The following is an 18976-nucleotide window of genomic DNA, read 5'->3' on the forward strand; positions in this document are numbered from 1 at the left end:
CCTGGGAGGTTGTATCAGACCCCTGGACATGTAAGTAACATGAATAATAACTGCCCGAAGGCGTGACCACGACAACTTAGATAAAAGTCAATGATGTTTATTATGACAACTCTGCATCACAGCAGCAATAAAAGAAAACGTAAAAGTCAGCAAAGAATAAATACAGTTCCTGAGTACTACAGCATGGCAGGAGCCACAGGGCACTGGTAGTGTGAGATAGTTCTTATGATCTTCTAGATGGAAAGTCCTTACCAGGCCCGGCTGTAGCAATGGAGATAACCCAGGATTGTACCAGCTGGTGTTCCAGGAAGAGCTGGGTTGCAGAAGGTAAAACAGCTGCTGTGGATACTGGCTGGAACCAGACTGTTGTTAGCACGGAGTGGATACTGGCTGGAACCAGTTAAATAATAAATGAACTTTGGGAGCGATGAAATGTGAACTGAAATGTAGAACTTGAGAGCGGAAAAATAATAATTCCGGTGGAGAGTGGTAAAGTGTAGAAAGGACACCCGCCCTTTAAGGGAAGCTGTACTCTGCTGGAAGCTGAGGCTGGAAGCAGGTAGTGTTGTAGCTGGAAACAGATGAATCCACAATGGATTGGAGAGTCAGGCTACACCGCAGGTGGAATGCTGGTGCGGGTCTCTATGGTGGAAGTCTTGAGACAGGAGCTGGAACCTGGAAGACAATCATAGAAGAGAGACAAACAGGAACTAGGTTTGACAACCAAAGCACTGACGTCTTCCTTGCTCAGGTACAGCTTACTTATACCTGCAGCAAGGAAGGGGTTGGCTAGGCAATTATGCAAATCAACAACACAGACAGCAGATTGGTGGAAATGATCAGATGACAGAATCCAAGATGGCTGCGCCCATGCAGACACTTGGAGGGAAGTTTGGTTTGTAATCCATGTGGTCTGGGAAACAGTAATGGCGGCGCCGGCCACCGGAGACAGGAGACGCCAGGCTGATAGATGCACATTTAACCACGCGGGCACAGCGGAGGCCGCGGCTGATGAAAAGACCACTCTGCATGTGGAAACTCAGGAACAGCGGAATCCGGTCCTGGAACGCTGAGCCCGCCTTAGGAGGCATCTGAAGGGTAAGTAATGGCGTCCAGATACCCGGATCGTGACACCCATTCCCCAGCCCCAGGCTATCCAGTCTTTGGTGCAGGCAGGAGCAGAATGCACCGTTAGACAGGGGAGCTGCTGTTCAGCTTCTCCAAGCTTTCTTTTAGGATTTTCTTTACTTCTTAGTTATTTGTCAGGGTAAGGAGCGGGGACGTCCCATAGGGCACCTGCGCTACTGCACCAGCAACTCCTCCGGTGCAGCGACACTGATGACTGGGCCAGTGATCTCAGCGGGCACCAGCTGGATCTTTCTAGCAAACAGCTCCTTGTGGACCCAGGCCGCATACCCTGCTTGCTGGGAATCACACGTACTACAATACACAATGGCCATTATCCTCTGCTGAGGGAGACCACTGGAGGCACTGACGGCGGGGTCCGGGTTACTCGCGTTCCTCCACTAGACCTCCAGGGCTGTAATATGTATCTGGTAGTGGGAGACACTTGTAAAGGCCGGGTCAGCCCTGGGATTTATGTCGGCATAGGGGAGGTGGCATTAGCCCCTCCCCAGACCACGGTGGGATTCCTCTGAGGATTTTCCCGCCTTTTGAGCTGTTACTTCTACCCTCCTCCCGCAGTGAGATGCTCAGCAGCCATTGTTACACTAGCCTGGCACAGCAAGTCTCAGGAGCCGGGTCTAGTCTCCTGTATACCTCTCCCACGGGCCAGGTTATACAGTACTTATTCTAACAGCCTCTGAGGCTTGTATAGTCGATTCAGTGCCCAGTTGTTATGCATTGTATGTGACTTGTTGCCAGCTACTGCGGAAATCCTGCTCAGCTGGTTTATCCCCTCAGGCAGCAGAGGGATCCTGTATTGGATGGTCTCTGTTATATACAGACAGGCCATCCCACCAGCACCTGTACAGGAACCACCTTGGACACCTTCCTTATCTCAGGTTATGATGCAGCCAGTTGATTGCATGTCAGTTCCTACTCTGTCTCCTGCAATGGGGTTTCCTCAGCAATTATAACCTGCCTGGTAGACCCTCCTATACATCCTCTCTGGAGGATACTTCCACTCTGTGCAGAGTTTGGCGCAAACATTTGTCGCTTTTCAGCAAGTGTTACAAGGTGACAGACCGTTTGGCCGCCAGAGCGCAGAGATGTGCTGTAGCTTCATCAGTCTGCACAGGCTTCAGCTTCTGAGGTATTGTCTGATCAGGGGGCAGATGATACATAGGTCTCTGATCCTGAATTTTCCTCTGTTCAGGAAAATCCCTGTAAGTGGATGTTCCTGCTCCAGTGCACAGAGGAAGAGGAGCTCCAAAGCCTAAAATCTCCAGTGTTTACCCAACTCTTCAACAGAAAGCCGTTACAACAGAGGAAATTCTGCTTTATCAGCTTACCGAACTCATGCGGAAAGCCTGGATTACGCATAACAAGCTACCTGAAAGGCTTATGTCCTTTACTCCCTTCCGGCAGGAAAGTATACTAAGGGGAGGTTCCCCCTTTAGTAGATGCTTATGTGGTGCAAGCAGCAAATCCTCCTGTCTTGGCCAAGAAAGACATGAGAAGTGTGGAACAGTTTGGCTGGAATGCACTGATAATGCTGATTGATTACCTTATAACCTTCACTATATACAGGTAAGAGACTCAGTACGCAATTGGCGTATTGGGTACCGTAAGGGTACGCACTTAGCGTTGCATACGCTCGGCCGTGATCGAGACGCACATGCGACACGCTCGCTCACGGACTAATGCGTGGTGTCGAGCACGCTATAGGCGGCCGACTACCGTAATGCTAAGCTACTAGCGTAGCGGACACTCGAGACCATGAGGGGAACACGAGCGGCGCAGACGCTCACGGGATGACACTCAGTAAACCTTGAATGCAACACACAGAAAGGATACTCTTATACTGTAAACCTTGTACTGAAATACTGTAGCGATGTAACGCTGCTTAACCTTGTCAATGCTAAAGCTGCTTGAGCGATTGAGACGCTCCTATTACCCTCTGCAATGTAATAAACACACAATACCTTGCTAAGGTTCCAACACCTTTACTAACAATGTCTAGCTGATGTAGAAAAATAATACAGTTAACAATTCATACACTACAGTCTAACATCAATATCTAAGCAGAATAACTACACATAAATACACTATAGCGTCACAATCTTATACAATAACAGAGAGAGACAGAGTATGGCCAATACAAACAGGGAACAAGTTGGCTACAGAGAATAACTTACACACACTGGGGAATGATCGCTGCGCAGCTCCTGGTACCAGCTCCAAGTTAGTCAAGATGAAAACCGTTTGTGGAGAGTGAGAGAGTGAGCTGCCCAGGCTGGCTGATCTTATATACACTGCATACAGTACACTACAAAGGGACCTATAATACCATTGTCCATTGGACACAGGAATGTCTCCTCGCATCATAACAAAAGGTCATAGGTTAGTTTGAACAGGTGGGCTGTGACTATATCAAACTGCTCAGGTGGGAGGGAATCTGAAGATTCCCGCCGCATGGATAATGAACCGCAAATATAGCAAATGTCCAGAATCTACTAATAGACATAACTATACGCAGGAGCGATTAATCTTTACCTAACCAGCACCGGATTGTTTCTAATAAAATGTTCTTTAGTTAGGTACCAAACACAACTGCTCAAACCCTGTCTGACCCTTTGTACCATGAAAAGAGGAATTCCTCTGTCCAGGGACCAGTTACATTAAACAAACTTACAGTTATTTATTTATTTATTTTTTAAACAGTTTTCTTTATTCACACCAAGAGAGACTGAAAGATCAACAATACATGGCACAAAAACAAAAAAAAACAGTGGCATAATAAAATGTACATAACAGTCTTCAAGGTGTCCATTTTTCAATTATTTTGTGAATAGTTAAACATTTAAACAAAATTTCTCCTCATATAAGGAGCGCATAAGTGGGGAAAATGGGAACATCAACAGGTAGCGGGAGGGGGGAGAGGGGGAACAGAGAGAGAGAAAGGGAAGAGAAAAAAGGGAAGAGAGGGGACAACAAGTCCGTTCTATGCAGCTGTGGGGGTACAACAGCTGGATTATCCACTATAGTTATAAACACTACTTATGGGATAGGCATACCTGTATAATATGTAGTAATGCAGGGGTAATCAGGTACTAAGAATGCGTGGCGGTGTCCGGAGGAAGGGTCCAAGCGCGTCCCACTCGAAGGTCGATGAGACACGGTCAGAGGCCAGGTTTGAATCTTATATTGAGAGGGGCCGTACGGTTAACCATGGACCCCAAACTAATTCAAATTTGTGGGGGCAGTCATGCAGGTAATAGGTGATTTTTTCCATGTTGGCTACGAACCATATATGATTGTTCAGGGCAGGAATTGTGGGCGGGGCGGCGGTTTTCCAGTTTTTGGCTATCAAGGATTTAGCCGCTACTAATATATGGGAAAATAATTTATTCAATAGTGGGTCAAGGTCCGGATGAGGGCGGGCCAGTAGAAACATCCATGGGTCTAGTGTAAGCTTAATCCCTGCTAACGAGTTCAATATGTCGAGCACTCTCTTCCAGTAGTTCACGATACGTGGGCATGTCCACCATATATGGAGGAGAGTACCCCTTAGGCCGCATCCCCTCCAGCATACCGGGGTGGCAGAAGGGAACATCCGCGATAGTTTGTCTAGGGTATAATACCACCGGTAATACAATTTATAGGATGTCTCCTTGAGTCGGGTAGATAATGAACTTTTAGCAATGCCCTCCCGTACTTCCTCCCAACAGGTTTCGTCAGGGGGGGGGCCCAAGTCCCTCTCCCACTCCCGCTCATGACGGGTCTGCGGCCCAGAGGTGGTCCCAACCAACAGGGTATATATTTGCGAGATTAAGCCTCTGCTTATGGGTTTTGCAAGACATAGAGTCTCAAAGGGTGTAAGGTCCCTCTGGGCGTCGGCCTGTGGCAGGGATAGGAGGAAGTGGCGGAGTTGGAAATATTCAAAGAAGGGAGGGGACATTGAGGGGAATTTGGATTTGATATCATCTAATGACATCCACTGGCCTTGTAGGGATAAGTCGTGGACCACAAGGATCTGGGCATTAAACCAGGATGTAAACTTACGAGGGGGGATCCCGGCGGGAAAGTCTGGGTTGTCCCATAGGGGTGTAAGAGGGGAGAGTGGGGAAGATAAGCAGTATTTCGTAATAGATTTGTGCCAGGTAGATAGGTGGAACTTAAGGGAAGGAGAGATGTCCCTAAGAGCCAGCCGGTGTGGTTTGCCCAGGCCCCACAGCGAAGCCAGTGAACGCATCCCTATAGAAATTGCGGCAAGATCAACCCAGGCGATACAGCCACGGGGTGCAAATGAGGCCACTATTTGACTGAGATGACTAGCCATGTAGTAGAGTTTGATATCGGGGAAACCTCAGCCTCCCTCAGAGCGAGGAAGTCGGAGTATATTAAAGGCAATCCGTGGAGGTTTGTCGTTCCAGACAAACTTCACAAATGAGGCCTGGGCATCCCTGAGGACCCTCTCCGGGACCCTCACAGGCAGGGTCTGAAAAAGATATAGAAGTTGTGGCATAACTGTCATTTTGAGGGCAATTATCCTACCCAGCCAGGATATGATGTGGGTCCTCCATCTTGTCAAATCTGATTTGATCTTGCTCAGTATTTGTGGAAAATTTTCAGAGTATAGGGAGTTATAGTGGGAGGTAATATAGACTCCTAGGTATTTGATCTTATTAGTCTGCCAACGCAAGTCAAAAGAGGACTGTAGGGAGCGCCTGAGGTCTCCAGGGACATGGAGCAGCATGGCCTCCGATTTAGAGTAGTTTATTTTATATCCCGAGAGGGAACCATATTCCTCTATGATCTTGTATAGGGCGGGTAGGGAAGATTGCGGTTGGGTTAGAGATAGTAGAACGTCGTCGGCGAAGAGGGAGATCTTGGACTCCTGTGCGCCCATCTGTACTCCCCGAACACTGCCGGACTTCCTTATCATGGCTGCTAATGGTTCGATGACCATGGCAAACACCAGGGGGGAGAGAGGGCATCCCTGTCTAGTTTCATTAGTCAATGGGAAGGAGGGGGACAATATCCCATTAGTAAGGACTTTTGCTATCGGAGAGGAATAGAGTGCTGAGACCCCTGTGAGAAATTCCTCCGATATCCCGTACGCCTGAAGCGTCTGCAAAAGGAACGGCCAAGAGATACGATCGAACGCCTTCTCAGCGTCTAAGGAAAGGATAATAGATGGGGTTTGCCTGTTATTCAATAGGTGGATAATGTTGATCGCTTTTCTAGTGTTGTCTCTTGCTTGGCGTCCTGGGATAAATCCCACCTGATCATAGTGTATCAGTTCAGATAACACACCGTTGAGGCGGGTGGCCAAGATCTTTGCATATATTTTAATATCCAGATTCAATAAGGATATGGGGCGATAGTTAGCGCAATTTCTTGGGTCTCTGCCCTCTTTATGTATAACTATTACTCTGGCCTCCAGCATGGTACTTGGGAATGGGGCGCCGTGTAGGACTGCGTTAAATAGTACCCGCAGATGGGGGACCAACAGGGGGGCAAATTTTTTGTAATATGAGGCCGAAAAGCCATCAGGGCCAGGGGCCTTAGAGGATTTAAGGTTTCTCAGGACGGCCGTTATTTCCTCCTCCGTGATGTCACTGTTCAGAGCTACCGAGTCAGTGACCGATAGTTGGGGGAGGTCTGCTCGGCGGAGAAATTCTGAGATTAATGCATCAGGAGGGTTGGGGTTTGGTGCCTTGGGGTTTAAGTTATATAGCTTGGCGTAATAATCTCGAAATTCCCTGTTTATACCCCCTGGGTCATATGTGAGTTCACCAGATTCGGAATTTACCGCTAAGATATTGTTACGGGATCTTTGTGCTTTAAGGCGAGATGCCAGGATTTTGTCGGCTTTGTCGCCTTTCTCGTAAAAGGTCTGGTTAAGCCTCTGAAGAGTCTTCGCCGTGCGTTCCGACAGAGAGAGTGACATTGCGTTCCTAGCCTCTAGTAGGGGCTCTAGATTAGACAGGGTAGGGGAAAGTTTATGCTGACGCTCAAGGGCCTGGAGTTTCGTAGAGAGGGAGAGGAAACTAATCTTCTGGGATTTTTTAAACCTAGCCATCTGGCTTATCAGATGGCCTCGGAGGACTGCTTTGTGTGCTTCCCACAGAGTAGTAGAGGAAATCTCTGGGGAGTCGTTGAGAAGGAAGTATTCGGCCAGGCAGTCTTTAATTTGAGTGGTGACTTCTTGGTTGTGTAAGATGGAGTCATTCAGACGCCAGGAAATGGGGGGAGGTCGTGGGGTGATGGATTGGAGTTCGGCAGTGATCGGGCAATGGTCAGACCATATCATAGGGAGAATGCCGGCAGATTTCATTTTTGAGGATATATCCCGGCTGAGTAGGATCATGTCAATTCTAGAGTAGGTTTTGTGTACCGAGGAATAAAAGGTGTAGTCTCTGGTCAGTGGTTCAGATACCCTAAATGAATCGAATAGCAAGTGGGTTTTCAAAAGGTTTAGCAAAGCAAGGGACGCCAAAGTCGGGCGGGGATGGTGAGGGGACCGAGGACGGGGAGGGTTTGACCTATCCAGGGAGGCATCTAGTACCTCATTAAAATCTCCAGCCATGATGACTTCTCCTCGGCCGAGGCTAGTCAGCTGTGCACTTATTCTCCCGAAGAATGTAGCTTGGTTTTGGTTTGGGGCGTAAATGTTAATTAGGGTACATAGGCTATCGTTTAGCTTCCCCACTAGGATAAGCCATCTACCTGCTTTATCTGCATGACTGTCCAGCAATTCAAACGTGAGGTGAGGAGCTATCAGAATGGAAACCCCTCTCTTCTTATGTGTGGCATCGCATGCATGAAACGTAAGGGGATAAGCTTTGGATTTTAAGTCGGGGTGTAGGGACTTCTTAAAATGCGTTTCCTGTAGGAAGACTAAATCTCCCTTGGCCTGTTTAAGGGAGAGGAATAGTTTAGTGCGTTTGTAGGGGCTATTCAAACCTTTAACGTTGTGCGAATAGATTTTAAGAGCCATGACCGACCGGATCTCGAATCGCTTCATCGCCTCCCTCCAGACACCGCAGCTCTACGAAAAACCAGGAGAAAAACAATATAAGTGTATGCAGTATCTGATTGGTATTTATGTATAGACGGACAGAAGAAAAGAAAAAACACAGATACCAAGATAGTGGTAGAAACAGGGGGGACAAAACATGGGAGAGACAGGGAAGAGGGGGGGGGTTGGAGACCAGAAAAGATAGCATCTGGCCATACGTGCCGGTCAGGGGGAAACCATAGGGGGTCACCAGGTGACATCGACCGGGCAAGGGTATAAGACCCAATTGTGGGGACGCGGCCTGGCCGAGTCAGACACATCAAAAGTGGCGGGCACTCAGCTCAGTGCCCCGAGTCTGGGAGCCTATAGTTGGAGAGATATATACGTAGATAACTGCTCCCCAACTCCACCGTCCCCTCAGTTAACCAACGATATGTCAGCGGCCAACCTAGGTTAACGCACCTAGATGGCGGTGTATTGGATGCGGGGGGGTGGGACGCTGTTGGGGCGGATGTAGGGGAACGCCACAACTGGGTGAGATTGACATACAAATAAGCAATATAGAACAGAGGAATAAAATAACAATTAGGCCGGGCTGTCCTCAAGGGACGCGACCAACAGAGGCAGCTTTCCATGTTGATGGAACACGTGTCCAGTCGCGGTTCAGAGAGCGTCTCGGAGTGTCGGGCGATTCTGCGGGGGGAGCCACATTCATCCGCTGCGGAGATTCGGGCATAGGCAGAGACGGGGTAACACCTAGGTTGCGTAGGAGGACTTTAGCTTCAGCTAGGTCCCTTGCCGAGTGTAGGCGGTTATGGTGCCACACAAGTATGCAGAAGGGGAATCCCCATCTATATCGAATGCCCTTATCCCGCAGAGCCATAGTGATAGGACGGAATTCCTTTCTTTTAATTAGCGTACTGGGAGCAATGTCCTGAAATATTTGTAGGGAATGTCCTAGAAAATCCAGCTTGGGAAGCTTTCTAGTCTCCCGCAGCAAGTCCTCCTTAGCCGAATAGTAGTGGCAGCGTAGAATAACATCTCTGGGTTGTGCTTGGTCTTGAGAGCGGGGGCGAAGAGCTCTGTGAGCCCTATCCAGCAGAAATTGATCTTCCGGCGTTGAGGGCGAGAGATGGATAAACAATTTCTTGAGGAAGCCGGGGAGGGATGTCATATCAACTTCCTCAGGGATCCCCCTGATGCGAAGATTATTCCGGCGCGCCCGATTATCCTGGTCCTCCTGGTGTTCCAGGATTAGGCGCATTTCTTGTTTCAGGGTATGGACATCATCCTCCACCCCCTGCTGAAAGGCGACCACTTCGTCCATTTTGGACTCCAAGTGGTCTGTCCTGTCCCCCAGGTCTGAGATGTCGGCTTTAAGAGAGGTAATAGCGGTGTGGACCTCCGCCTGTACCGCTTGTACAGATCTCCTTGTCTCCTTGATTTCGCAGAAAAGCAGGTGGAGATCTTTTCGTGTCAGAGGAGAATGGTCGGAGTCCTCCGAGTCTGAGACGTCGAGTTGTGTTGTGGTCTCTTGATCTGATGGTTTGGTGTTTGAGTATGCGTATTTCTTCAGGCTCAGGGTGGCCGCTGCCGCTTGTTGCTTTTTGTTGCCTTTAGACATGTTGAGCGTGCGTGTGTATATGCTGGGTTAAAGTGAATCACTGCATCAGTGTGTTTGAGAACGTCCCGGTGGCGGAGACGGAGCAGCCCCTATTTTATGACATAGGAGATCCCGAGACTCAGGGCATATTCCGACGGGTCACATTATGAGAGATAAAGTACTCAGCTTGCAGATGGGATCAGATATAAGGGTTGCCAGTAGGTGGAGCTCCAGGCTCATATATCATAGGTGAAACAGAACAAAGTAAATGGTGAACAATACTTGTGGTGAAATAGTCTGCGCTGGTTAAGAAATAGGGCCAGAGGGTCCCCCCTGGACTTATTTATTTGTATACCCGGGTGAGCTGGGCTGCTCTAGTGGGCCTGTGATGGGGGGCAGTGATCTAATGCCGGGCGATGTGCTCCGGGTTCATCGGGCATCTCCTTCCAATTCTGCAGGTCAGGGATGTTAATTTGAGGCACACTACAGGGATCCGCCGGGGGGGGGGCTCCTGCCTGCGGTCCAGCCGACTCACAGGGTCCCCTATTCTCACCTCCGGCCGCCGAGGGCCGCACCTGTGTCCGAGCTCCCCAATCCAAGATGGCCGCCAGCTGTGAGACTGCCTCCCGCAGGCCCTCGTAAGGGGCACCGCCGGGTAGCGAGGTTGATAGTGCAGACGGCTCCGGCTTAAATGGAGAGAGCCGCCGCCGCCGTCTGTTGCAAGCTGGAAAGGCCCACTGCCCGCCTCCGGCGGATCGCGACGGTCGTCCCGGCAACCACAGGGCTCCGTGCAGGCAGCCGCCCGCACCCGGTCTCACTCTCCGCCGGGCGCTGACGGGGCACTGCACTCACGGATACTGCTGGTGATGCTGCAGCGCTGATAGCTGGGTCTCGCCACTTCCCGGCGGGTCTCTCAGCCCTCGTCCACCGCGGGCCGGGTCTCCTCCAAAATTTAGCCCCCTGCTTGTGTTTGGCACCTAGGCCCCAACCCGCAAGGAGGCAGGAGGCCTCCTCCGGCTCCAGGACTCGACGTGTCGGATGTAGGGGGGGTTATTTAAGGCGGCAGGGTTTGTGTGTGCCAGAATATGGGCCAAATAGAGGGCAATTTGGGTCTTTTACAGCTCTGGTGCCAGGAGCTATTCTCAGGCACGTCTTTCCAGCTCGGCTACCAGGCCACGCCCCCTTACAGTTATTTTTTAAGGGGAACATTATCTATAAAACACACTATTTGGATTTACTATGTAACGATTGAGTCGCCCGCTAGACGCACACGAACTCTACCGTAAGTGCGCATACCACGCGCCAATGCGCACGGCCGTGGAGGCGCCGTCACCGTCACGCAGCTGTGAATATGCGCACGCACGGGAGAGAACGTGCAGCGGGCAAGCGCATGGGGTGAATATATGGCAACGTGTAGCATGATATTTTTCTGACTTTGACAGTCTACCCTTTGGCAGTCATCAATAACTGCCACTTCCTAAATAATTCAAAAAGAAATATATATATATATATATATATATATATATATTGTGACAAGAACACTGGGATAGTGTTTGAGGGCAGGTATATTTGTCCCAGGTTCTTGTCTTGCATGTTTTAGAAAATGTTAACTTCTAGGGAAAATGCTTTTTGTTTTGTCTGAACCTTTTCAGTTTGCTGTAAAAGCTGGGTAAAGGCTCTGAGAGAGAGATAAGGCGAGTTCTAGACATTTGGCTCAGTTCGGGTCTTTGGCCTCACAGAGGGCTAATCAGGGTTTCAGCTGTGTAAGTGTGTTATAGGGCTTCTAACCTGATTAGTATGGGCAGACTGCCTGGGAAGGCTGCAGGATCTGTGTGTGAGAGACACGCTTTCTGATGCAAGTGAGCTATACAGTATGTACTGAAGAACTCTGGGTTTTGTTTAGTGACAGTTAGGAATATCTTATGTTTAGTTAGTGCCGGACAGGCAAGGTATTTTTATTTTGGGGTTTGTTTTATTTTCTGTTTCAATAAAACTGGCCGGGGTCAGTTGTACCAGAAACTGGACTTGTGTTATTCCTCGGCTGCTGCGTGCGGCCATATTCCCCAGGAAAAGGCGCCTTGCACCCCTACAGTGTTACAACTTGGTGGAGAATGCAAGCAAGCCGGTCTGCGCATAAGTGAAAGCAGCAGCTTTGTGAGGCCTGCAGAAAACGGTGGTTTATGCAGATACAGCCCAGTGTGAAGTTACTGAGACTCACCCCTGAGGGTTTGATATATGTCCTGGGTGAAAGCAGCTACAAGGCCGCCTGAAAAATCTGTCGACATGGAGGATCTGCTTAAAGCCTTGCTGCAAGCTGCAGCGGCTCAGCGGGAGGCCAACAGACAGCAGCAGGTGGCAATGGAGGAAAATAGGAGACAACAGCAGGCAGCTGTTGACGAACTTTACAGGCAACAGCGTCAGGATAGAGAGGCCTTAACAGAAGTGGTGCAGAGCCTTGCAGCCCGGATTGGAGATGTGGCCGTCAGTGCTCCGACCAGCCCTAGTTCTATACGGGCCAGTCACTTCCTGCAGAAAATGACAGAGGCTGATGATGTGGAGGCCTACCTGACCACGTTTGAAAGGACGGCCGAGCGTGAGAACTGGCCGAAAGCGCAGTGGGCCAGTCTGCTGGCACCTTTTTTGTCAGGTGAGCCCCAAAAAGCGTACTTTGATTTAAGCCCTGCTGAGGCTCGGGACTATGATAAACTAAAGACTGAGATCCTGACCCGCCTGGGAGTCACGCTGTCAGTACGAGCACAACGGGTGCACCGTTGGGTGTACGCCATGGAGAAGCCTCCGCGCTCCCAGATGCACGACCTTATTCAGCTAACAAAAAAATGGCTACAGCCAGAGACATTAACTGGTCCCCAGATGGTTGAAAGAGTCGTCATGGACCGCTACTTGAGATCTTTGCCCATGGTCCTGCGCAAGTGGGTGAGCCATGGAAACCCGGGTACTGCTGACCAATTAGTGGACATGGTAGAGCGGTATTTGGCAGCAGAGGAACTACTGATGACCACCCAGCCACCCATAGATCCTCGACAGCGCCCTTCAGTAAAGACTGGTAAGACTGTTCCATGGGAAAACGTTGATGGGCGGTTAAGAGAACGCAAGGCTGGAGAGACTGTAAACACTGGCCCTGGAGACAGGCCAATGGGGCTAGAACGGTCTATGTTGCCCAAACGGGTTGATAATCGCATGGTTAAATGTTTTAGATGTGGTATGCCAGGTCATGTTATTGCCAATTGCCCAGTCATGCAAGAACCCATGCAATGTGATGCTGCCTTTGAATGTTGCAGAATGTCTTTCTTTGCTAGGTTAGCCTGTACTGTGGTACCTTCACCTGTGCTGGAAAAACAAATGTGTGATGTGTTCTTAGAGGGTAACCGGGTAGAGGCCTTGCTAGATTCAGGAAGTTTAGTTACCCTCGTGAAAGCTGGGTTAGTGAACCCCTTAAAGGTCCAGCAAATACCTATTGGGGTAACTTGCATACATGGGGATACCCAGTATTATGTCACTGCTGAAGTGAATATAGAAACTTGTTGTGGGTCAGCAATGGTTAAAGTAGGACTGGTCCCCACCTTGGTGCATAAGGCCATAATAGGGAGGGATTTTCCTCATTTTTGGAAACTGTGGGAATCACGTTTATCAACAGAGGTGAGAAGTGAAGAGCCAGTTGATAATGCCGGTGATTGTATGGATGTACGTGTGTCTTCGGAACTTACTGACCCTTTGCCTTTTGCCAGTTTGGCTGGGGAAGTGACAGATGGGGAGTCCAGGGAGGACCCTCTTGCTGGGAACAGAGACATAGTGGTTGGAAATGAAAGCGTGCCTGACCTGGAGGTAAAAAAGGATCTGTTTGCATCTGAACAGTTAAAGGATCCTATCTTGATAAAGGCTAGAGAGAATGTTAAGATTATTAATGGGGAGCCTGTGGTACCAGGTGACAGGGTTACGTATCCCCACATGGCCATCTGTAATGAGCTCTTGTACCACATTGTCAAAAAGGGTGAGGATGTGGTAGAACAGCTGGTAGTACCCCAGCCTTATCGGAGAACGGTACTAGATTTAGCTCATAGTCACGTTACAGCAGGACATTTAGGGGCAGAAAAAACCACTGAAAGAGTTTTACAAAGGTTCTTTTGGCCAGGGGTTTATAAAGAAGTGTCTGAATATTGTTCTTCCTGTCCTGAATGCCAGTATCATGCCCCTAGACCCCATTTCAGGAGCCCACTAGTTCCCATGCCTATTATAGAGGTCCCGTTTGACAGAATAGCCATGGATCTCGTGGGGCCCTTGTTAAAGTCCGCTCGGGGCCATCAGTATATCCTGGTAATAATGGACTATGCCACTCGATATCCTGAGGCTGTCCCTTTACGCACTATCACAACCAAGGCGATAGCTAGGGAGCTGGTGCAGGTTTTTAGTAGAGTGGGAATGCCAAAAGAAATTTTGACTGACCAAGGTACTCCATTTATGTCAAAGGTCATGAAAGAATTGTGCAAATTATTTAAGGTCACTCACCTCCGGACGTCCATTTACCATCCCCAAACTGATGGGTTGGTGGAAATGTTTAATAAAACATTAAAAAGTATGTTAAAAAAAGGTGGTTGATAAAGATGGGAAAAATTGGGATTGTTTGTTGCCCTACTTGTTAATGGCCATCAGAGAAGTTCCTCAGTCCTCTACGGGGTTTTCTCCATTTGATTTGTTGTATGGTAGACACCCCAGAGGGCTGTTGGACGTTGCCAAAGAGACGTGGGAAGGACAGCCCACTCCTTATAGAAGCGTTATTGAACATGTATCACAAATGCAGGATAGGATTGCAGCCATGGTACCTATTGTCAGAGAGCACATGGAACAGGCCCAAAGTGCTCAACAGAGGGTATACAACCGGAGTGCCAAGATACAGGAATTTGCTCCTGGAGATAGAGTTCTTGTTTTGGTACCCACTGTGGAAAGCAAGTTCCTAGCTAAATGGCAGGGTCCGTTTGAGATTAGGGAAAAAGTGAATGAGGTTAATTACAAAGTATACCAGCCGGGAAAGAGAAAACCTGAACAAATTTATCATGTTAACTTAATTAAACCCTGGAAAGATAGGTTGTCTCTGTCAGCGGAGCCTTGCCCTTCGGTGTCTTCACCTCGGTTGCTCCCCGCAGTGAAGGTGTCAGAGACATTATCAGCTGGTCAGAAAAATCAGGTTAAAGAATTTCTCATCCAAAATAGGGAAATATTTTCAGAGCTGCCTGGCCGAACGACCATAATAAAACATGACATTGTCACAGAACCAGGGGTCAGGGTCCATTTAAAGCCATATAGGATTCCGGAAGCTCAGCGAGAAGCTGTTTCTAAAGAAGTTAAAACCATGTTAGAACTTGGAGTCATAGAGGAATCTAACAGTGAGTGGTCCAGTCCCATAGTTCTCATCCCGAAGCCCGACGGTTGCATACGCTTCTGTAATGACTTTCGTAAGTTAAATGAGGTGTCCAAGTTTGACGCATACCCCATGCCCCGTGTGGACGAGCTTATAGAAAGGCTGGGAACAGCCAGGTTTCTCACCACGTTGGACCTGACCAAAGGTTACTGGCAAATACCTTTATCTGAGGGCGCAAAAGAAAAAACAGCCTTTTCGGTCCCGGAGGGGCTGTACCAGTACAAGATGTTACCCTTTGGGTTGCATGGGGCTCCAGCAACCTTTCAACGGGCAATGGATAAAATTTTGAGGCCCCATAGAAAATATGCAGCTGCCTATTTGGATGATGTGGTAATTCACAGTACAGACTGGGGGTCCCATTTGGTTAAAGTACAAGCAGTACTGGACTCAATTAGAGAGGCAGGGTTAACTGCTAACCCAAAGAAGTGCTGCCTCGCAATGGAGGAGGTCAAATACTTGGGCTTCACCATAGGCAGAGGTCTGATTAGGCCCCAATTGAATAAAATTGATGCTATTCAAAACTGGCCTCGTTCAGTGAATAAAAAACAGGTAAGGGCTTTGTTGGGAATAACTGGGTACTATAGACGGTTTATTCCCAATTTTGCAACCACAGCGGTGCCGTTGTCAGACCTTACCAAAGGGAAGCAGTCAAATATGGTAAAATGGAACCCTGATGCAGAAAAAGCGTTCCAAGCGTTAAAAGTGGCTTTGTGTTCACAACCGGTGTTGATAACACCAGATTTTTCAAAAGAATTTGTGGTACAGACAGATGCCTCAGAGGTAGGGATAGGGGCTGTGCTGTCCCAAACCAGAGATGGGGACGAACACCCTATCATTTATTTGAGTAGGAAACTCAATGAGCATGAAAAAAGGTATGCCATTGTGGAAAAGGAGGCTTTGGCCATTAAGTGGGCACTAGATACCTTGAGATATTACCTCTTGGGTAGACAATTCAGACTAGTGACAGACCATGCCCCTTTAAAATGGATGTATGTAAATAGAGGCAAGAATGCTCGTGTAACTAGATGGTTTCTAGCGTTGCAGGACTTTAAGTTTACTGTCGAACATAGACCGGGAACACAATTGGCCAACGCAGATGCATTGTCTCGCATCTTCTGTTTGGGGGCTACAAGTGTTCCGGCCCCTAGGTTGAAACAGGGGAGGGGGATATGTGACAAGAACACTGGGATAGTGTTTGAGGGCAGGTATATTTGTCCCAGGTTCTTGTCTTACATGTTTTAGAAAATGTTAACTTCTAGGAAAAATGCTTTTTGTTTTGTCTGAACCTTTTCAGTTTGCTGTAAAAGCTGGGTAAAGGCTCTGAGAGAGAGATAAGGCGAGTTCTAGACATTGGGCCCAGTTCGGGTCTTTGGCCTCACAGAGGGCTAATCAGGGTTTCAGCTGTGTAAGAGTGTTATAGGGCTTCTAACCTGATTAGTATGGGCAGACTGCCTGGGAAGGCTGGAGGATCTGTGTGTGAGAGAGACGCTTTCTGATGCAAGTGAGCTATACAGTATGTACTGAAGAACTCTGGGTTTTGTTTAGTGACAGTTAGGAATATCTTATGTTTAGTTAGTGCCGGACAGGCAAGGTATTTTTATTTTGGGGTTTGTTTTATTTTCTGTTTCAATAAAACTGGCCGGGGTCAGTTGTACCAGAAACTGGACTTGTGTTATTCCTCGGCTGCTGCGTGCGGCCATATTCCCCAGGAAAAGGCGCCTTGCACCCCTACAGTGTTACAACTTATATACCATCATGTTAGTACCATTTTATGATTGAGAAAAGGGGAGGAGAGGAGAAGGTGGGAAAAAGGTATGACATAGTGAGATAGTAGAAGCATGTGTGTATGAGTCCATGTTTGAGGGGTCATGTATCATCGTGACGTACGTGTTTTAAATCAAGCTTCGAGGTATTGCGAAGTATACATTTGAATTCCTTCTTATCCCGTATTAAGGGTCTGTGGTTGGGCTGTCAAACTTTACCGAGCTCTTTTCGGCTTTTGGTTGCAACAAAATGGGGGAGCACATTTTAGTTGATGATACATGAATGTGAGTGCTGATATCTGTGTCTATATTCCCTATCGACTATGTGTGCCATTACCTGAAGGTTGTAGAGGTGAAAATAAGAAGTAATTAGTACAAATGCAGTCATAAACTATGTGAGTTTAATACGCATTCGCCGATTGAGGTCTTGTCTGGTGTCTTGTCTTGATGTACATGTTGACTGTAGTCTCCCGATGCTTTTGCTATAAATGGCAACAAAAGCTTTTCCATTGTCCAGAAAGTTACAGTCACTAAAATATTTGGGCTATCGTAAAAATTTAAAGTCACTAGGGATATTGGGGGTCTGTGGTATAGTCCATTGATGGTCTGTATAAAAGAGGTTGTCAAATTCTTCTTCCAAGTGGATGTCTTTTTACCTTGGAGGAAAACAAAGGAGAAACGGGTGAAAGAAACGGACCATGGAATCAAATTTTCATCACAACATTGTCTCTATCGTTGGGTCATACATCAAATTTGTTGTTGTTAATATAGTGTCTTCGCTCCTTAAACTCATCACTCTGGTATTACCTTTACACTTAGTTAAAATCCGAACGCATCTAAATATCAGACCAATCAATATGACGGCACCCAGAATACACAAGAGAAATTTCCCTACATCCATAATAATACCTTGGGCCCATTCTCCTAAACCAGAGAACCAATTTCGTGGGTTCAACCATGACACCCAACTGGTCAGCTCATTACCCACAGCAGCGAGAGTGAGATTATGTTTCCTTCGGAACTCCCACTTCAATTGCAAAATGTCATCCATCTTTTGGTCTATGACATCGGTCGGGTTCTCAGTGCTGTTTGTAATGTACGTGCAGCACTTTACTCCATATTGAGTTGCTAGGGTGCCACAATACCCGCCTGTCACAGCTGTGAGGTAATTGAGAATCATCCTATGCTGAACCAGTTCTGTTTTGTAAGCTTGTAACTCTCTCCCAGTATACCTGAATGTGTCGTCATACATTTCAGTGATATTGTCTAATAAATTTGCGAGCGCAGATATATACCTAAAGTTTATCACTCCCCTGGCGGTACGAGTGATATCCATCGCGAGGAGAAATTGAATCCCGGTGGATTCATGGATCAGATCAGAGGCATGATGCTCTGTCATTATCAGGTGCCTTTTAACGACGTGCTCGTAGTGAGTGTGAGTATAAGGAGCTTGGGCACCACAGTGAATATCTTTCATTTTGGTATGGGATACAGTCATTACTTCAGGCAGTACTTTCCAATATAACACAATCCCTCTGAGTTTGGGGCAAGCCACTTATACGCCTTCCTCCCGCATATGAAATATGCATCATCGGGGAGGACATATGGGACGGAGTAGGACATAACCATGTTACAAATTTTCCATGTGAAATCTCCTAACCCTAATTCTCCCATCTGTTTAGTACACGTATCTGTTCGTACGATATGTGCACAGTATCCTAGTGATACTTCTCCAACTCGCATGGTCCTACTTCCTAAAGTGTACCTATACCGGAAATATTTTCCATTCTCGGCTATCTGGCGTATAAGTTCTGTGTCTATGGGCATTCGGTCGGCTCTATGTGAAAATGTCATGGTTTGATTACTCCATGACACTTCCCAATTTCCCGGCTTTCGGGGATTGGAAATGTTAAAGCACACTAGGGATCTATCCACATGATACTGGTGGAGCTTCAAACTAGGAGGACTAGAGATATTAAACCTCCTGTCCACCGGCCTCCCACCACTTAGCTCAAGTACCTCTCCTA

The 18976-nt window shown here is 47.8% G+C and overlaps 1 protein-coding gene across 1 annotated transcript in view; it reads right to left on the reverse strand.

Annotated features, from left to right (window-relative positions):
* LOC135056932 (uncharacterized) overlaps positions 1-18976 on the reverse strand; it is a 227017-nt gene that overhangs the window by 128004 nt on the left and 80037 nt on the right. Inside the window, exons 14-15 of the mRNA XM_063962712.1 lie at positions 8769-9795; positions 5565-8179 (exon numbers count right to left, since the gene is read on the reverse strand). Coding sequence (XP_063818782.1) covers positions 5565-8179; positions 8769-9795 — 3642 coding nt within the window. The remainder of the gene's footprint in view (positions 1-5564; positions 8180-8768; positions 9796-18976) is intronic.

Source organism: Pseudophryne corroboree, chromosome 3, assembly GCF_028390025.1.
Source record: "Pseudophryne corroboree isolate aPseCor3 chromosome 3, aPseCor3.hap2, whole genome shotgun sequence".
Classification (NCBI taxonomy): domain Eukaryota; kingdom Metazoa; phylum Chordata; class Amphibia; order Anura; family Myobatrachidae; genus Pseudophryne; species Pseudophryne corroboree.